Below are 4,904 nucleotides of genomic sequence, written 5' to 3' on the forward strand. Positions count from 1 at the left end.
CACTGTATGTGCAATACAGTCAGATGTTGACATTATCCACTAGATGCACGTGAGGTGGTACCCCCTAAACAGTAGATAGCTTAAATAAGTTACAAGAAGTTAGCTCAACTAGCCTATAATGGCTAAAAAACAAAGTTAGTTGAGAAAAAGAAAAAACAATTAAATTCTCTGAACTATAAAGAGTGGCATTAGCGTATTTTGAATACAGTATGTTCTTTAGTCAGTGTTCAGAAATTACATTGCTCCACCCAGTGTGATAAAAACCTTGATGAGGCCCTTATGTTTGATGCAGAGCTGTGCAGGAACGAGGAGAACATGCTCCACCTTAAGCACCTTGGGTACCTGTGACAGGAGGATTGATGACTTGTCCCTCAGCAGATCGTCTGTGTTCAATCCCAGACAAAGATGGCCCACCGCGCCCACTGGAAGCCTCATCATCAGAACTGCCTCCCTCTAAGCCTGGCCTGAAACTGGGACGGTTACTCTCTCCAACCTGCACACACAAAAGAGAAGAGCCTCTAAACTCTGTGTACACTGACTGCAGTAAGCCTGTTGCATTACTCTACATCTACAGTACTGCCATTCACCTTGAACTCCCAAGTAAGTAAGCAAGTAAGTCGGTTTCTCTTTGCTGTTGTTTTCCACCTAGTGTTAGGTATGATAGCTGACACTGGCTAATGCTAGCGCTTGTTCCAGCAGACTTCTGCCAGACCAGCTTGATGTCAGTGTTGACTTTAACCAGCCTAGTTCTATGTGAAAAGAAAACCGCAGAAAGAAACATTACCATATGCTAGCTGTGTGGTGATGGCAGGTTTTGGAGCGGACTGCGGGTAGAGAAGACTCTCTCCCCTCCATGCCAAAACAGCAGCAGAAAGACAAATGTGTAAATAAAAAAATACCAGTATTTTATTTTTATTATAAGGGTTTGCCGCAAATGTTTTTTTTTAGTTAAGGTGGGATTGGTTGTCATGGTGGGGGGTGTTTAAAAATGCTTTAAAAAAACATGCTACTTTTACTTGCATGGCTCCCATTATCCTCCGTGACAGCTCTCTTCCATTTCACCTGACAACTCTTCCCAAAAAAGCGACTCTGAGATAACAGAGGTCAGCCCATAGCTTCATTCACTCAAAACAGATAATATGCGTTAAATAAAACAGGACACGTATTTTCACTGTGTGTAGTGTTTAACTACGCTAACTAACCGTAATAGTGTATAATGATGAAAAAACGAAACAGACAACTGTGTCTCAAAGACTAGGCAACAGCCGGGACGTTAAGAATCCATGCAAGAGGTTATTGTCACTTCATCATGTATTCAGTTCGCTAAAACAAGAGAAGAAAGCCTCACTGATGTGATGAACAGGACAGAGATGCACATATATAAATGTTCTCTGCCTGTCACAGGCCAACGCTCCGGTGAGTCCACTCACCCTTACTCTGTCCGGGCATGCCACAGCTGTCCACACATTTGTTGACAAACTCCCACAAAAAACAATGCAAAAGGGCGATGTATGCATTTAACACACTGCTCCTCATAACCACTGAAAAGTCAGAAAAATTGAACCCAAAGTCCAATTATTATGGATGTTATCTGACATTAAGCGTTTCACTTTTTCACATTAAATTATTCACTTTTTTTTGTTTTGTTTGAAGATGTCGTTAAGGCGTGTCTTCCTTAGGTGGCTAAACTGCAAACTGCTGCGGGAAACCCTGATTATATCAGAGTTTAACAATCTGATGAGAATATTGTTTTCAATTTCTGACCAGTTGTCTGGAGGTGCTGGGCAGCAGCCGTGTTCTGGTAGCATTGCTGTTCCTTCTGGCAGACTCAAGCTCATCCTCTGTGTCCTCATCACTGGCAGGACAGGAGTCCATACCGGTAGCAGCCAGACGCACATTAGGCATCTGGAAATCCTCCTGAAGTAAAAAGGTATACAAGAAACACTTTACAGAACATTTAATGGATGTTCGATATTAATCCAATATATGATTCACAAAACTAATGGCAGGATTGTAGTGGAATTAAATTCTTTGAAAATCTTTGGCAGCTCACTATTCGGTTAAGTAGAGGGCTATGATGAAGTCATAAAACGATTATCGATGTTGCCAAAGGAGGGGGGGGGGGGGGGTAAAGGTATTAACTCTACACGGTGCCCAAACTTTTGCACACGCCATTTTTTTGTTTTCTGTTATTTTGAAAGCGTAAATGATGGAAATAAAAACTTTTTGTGACATACTGTATTAAATGAATGTCATTTGATTCCTTTTGGAGATTTTTCCATCTTTTCTTGGCTTCTTTATGCACATTAATACAAATTTTTACCTGGGGTGCCCAAAGTTTTGAGCCCCATTGTATTTAGTGTGAAATGCCTTGGATGACTTAGGTCGTACTGATTTCTCAGCCTCCGCCACGTGTTTCAGAACAGTATTACGGGTCTCTCCGATGGTCTTTACTCTACCTCCTCTCTCTTTTTGCTCTGTGCTCAACAATTTCTTTTATTGAGTGGCGTAATAGTTGAGCAACAACTATCAATAATGAAATTCGTTGCAAACTCTCTTAATAAATCATATATAAATAAAATTCCTTTTTATTGTATCTGCTCTTTAAAAAAAATAAAAATAAAAACAAAGACACTTCCTGATGTAGCGGGGTCTGAACACGGCAGACAGAAAAAAAAAAGCAGTGACCGGAAAATGAAGTAACATCAGTAAGCAATAATCAATTATGGTCTGTCACTGCATCAATGCAGAATCGTCCAGGACAACATTGTGATGCATCGATGCAATGATTTATTTCCAACCTACCTTTCGAGCTGTGCTCACCTGATTGTAGTCATCAAGAAACTGGTGTCTATAGTGTTCTAGTTCTGTAGAACTTGGGTTTGATATGTGGTCAGTAGCACTTGGCAGTTGCTATGAAAAATAAAATACATACAAGTGAAGGAGAGTTGAGTGAAAAGTAACTAATCCTGGTAGGTGTAAGAGAAACAATTGGTAAAGTAGAACGTGTTTCAAAGGGGAGAAGAGTCTTACTGATGCAGGAATCTCCTGGCCCTCCACTCTGCCTCTCTGCATTGCAGGAGGCATCAGTTTATTGAAATACAGCTCCAGCTCATCATCAGGCAGGTTGTTTGAATCAATGTCATCATCTGAAAATTAAAACAAATGTTCACAAGATGTCTCAGGATTTTACAAGTGTTTTCTGCAGTTTATATATCAAGGATGTATCAACCTGTGGAATCACTGTTCATGCTGTCCACAGACATGAGCTTTTCATTTGCCAGGAAGCTTGAGTTACTGCCACTGAAATGGTCACTGTCCATTCCCTCACTCTGCACACTGTCCTCAGCTGTAGCTGGTAAGGGCTGAGCCTGTATACATTGTCCAGGAAAAGAGAACATATTTGCCCATCCTTTAAAAGACAAAATTGCAACCTATATTTGAAAAAAGAATTTAGCTAGTTTTTTGTCATTGGCATGTTTTTAATAATGAGTTAAGCCTTAAATGGGTCAAATGGCTTTCTCCTGTTGATGCACATGCACAAGAAAAAGGTCCACATTTTATGAGCCAGAATGAACTGTGTTATTACCTTTATGACCAGGGTTGAGTATATAAATTACTGTAAAAGAGCCATTACAGATAAAAAGTACAACTGCCAACTGGTCAAGGTATATTGGTACCTGTGCATCTGTACCATCGTTATGTCCAAACTGGGCAAACGTTAGAAGCCCTGTTGACAGATCTGTCAGAAGAGACAGGAAAAACAAAATGACATTAGTATTATTCAAAGACAACGGATCTTTTAATAATAATTTCTTCTATATATCAGAAAAATCAACTAATAAATGATTTCTTCTATATAATCAGGAAGTACAACCATACACAGTACATCCATGCAGTATTAGGTGAAGCCAAACTCTATACGTTTTCCTATCAAGAAAGGGATAATGACTGATTCTGAGGATGGCGAGTATTGGCACAGTGGTATACCTATAAAGCTTGACAGGTGCAACAGCATTTACCTGTTCCAAGTTCTGTAGGCCGACCTCGGACTGAACCCATCTGTGTGGGAGGAAGCCCCAGCATGGAGCGTTGGTTTTGAAATGCACTCTCATCCAAATTAATCTTCACCAGCATGTCTGAAAGACGGTGGGCTGCGATGAAGTCATCCGCATTGTCCCTGTAATGCAGGGATGTTAATAATTAGGACCACATACAAATTACATGGAAAAAGAAGGTGGAGTATAAATCACTATAGACAGACATTAAGAATGCCAATATCTATATAGTAATACATAGAGCATGACAAATATTTAAGTGTTAAAATAAAGCGGTCATTATTTGTGTATTTGACAGGGAAAATGCACAGCTTCTTGGCAGTACCAGAGTTAGTGGTAAGATTAATTTAATCAGTCTCTGGGCAGGAAAAGGAGAAAAACATCTTAGTCAGAAGGGAAACTTAAAACTGAACTGTAATTATACTATATCATGCTTTTAGTATTGATTGTAAATTATTTTCTCTCTGCCAAATGTACATAACTATAAATGTATTTTGTGAAATAAATCAACCTACGTGGGTTGACTTATATGTACAGTTGTGTTCAGAATAGTAGTGTGTTTAAATAAAGTGAATAATATTCAAAATCCTTAGAATAGCTTTCAACTCCATAATATCAATGCATTGGGAACACTGAACATTCAATTCCAAGTCAAAATATGACCAAAATTGATCAAGTTTGTCTTATACCTTTTACAAAAAGTGACAAAAAAAGAAATATTAGGCTGTTAAAAAACAAACAAAAAAAGCAGTATTTGCATTTTTCCTTTACAAACTCAAACATTTACTGTATGAACTGTAAAATGTCTCAAGGGTTTGCTTTACTTTGAATCACTGCACTAATATT

The 4,904-nt window shown here is 38.9% G+C and overlaps 1 protein-coding gene across 6 annotated transcripts in view; it reads right to left on the bottom strand.

The window, feature by feature from the left end:
• cep192 (centrosomal protein 192) overlaps nucleotides 1-4,904 on the bottom strand; it is a 132,487-nt gene that overhangs the window by 94,574 nt on the left and 33,009 nt on the right. For 4 of the 6 annotated variants that reach the window (XM_032518234.1, XM_032518236.1, XM_032518237.1 and 1 more), the window contains exons 4-10: nucleotides 4,023-4,180; nucleotides 3,681-3,742; nucleotides 3,233-3,371; nucleotides 3,034-3,149; nucleotides 2,824-2,913; nucleotides 1,765-1,917; nucleotides 334-493 (exon numbers count right to left, since the gene is read on the bottom strand). In XM_032518234.1, coding sequence (XP_032374125.1) covers nucleotides 334-493; nucleotides 1,765-1,917; nucleotides 2,824-2,913; nucleotides 3,034-3,149; nucleotides 3,233-3,371; nucleotides 3,681-3,742; nucleotides 4,023-4,180 — 878 coding nt within the window. The remainder of the gene's footprint in view (nucleotides 1-333; nucleotides 494-1,764; nucleotides 1,918-2,823; nucleotides 2,914-3,033; nucleotides 3,150-3,232; nucleotides 3,372-3,680; nucleotides 3,743-4,022; nucleotides 4,181-4,904) is intronic. The other 2 variants (XM_032518235.1, XM_032518238.1) reach the window with 2 other exon arrangements.

The sequence above is a fragment of the Etheostoma spectabile genome, chromosome 6 (assembly GCF_008692095.1).
Source record: "Etheostoma spectabile isolate EspeVRDwgs_2016 chromosome 6, UIUC_Espe_1.0, whole genome shotgun sequence".
Classification (NCBI taxonomy): domain Eukaryota; kingdom Metazoa; phylum Chordata; class Actinopteri; order Perciformes; family Percidae; genus Etheostoma; species Etheostoma spectabile.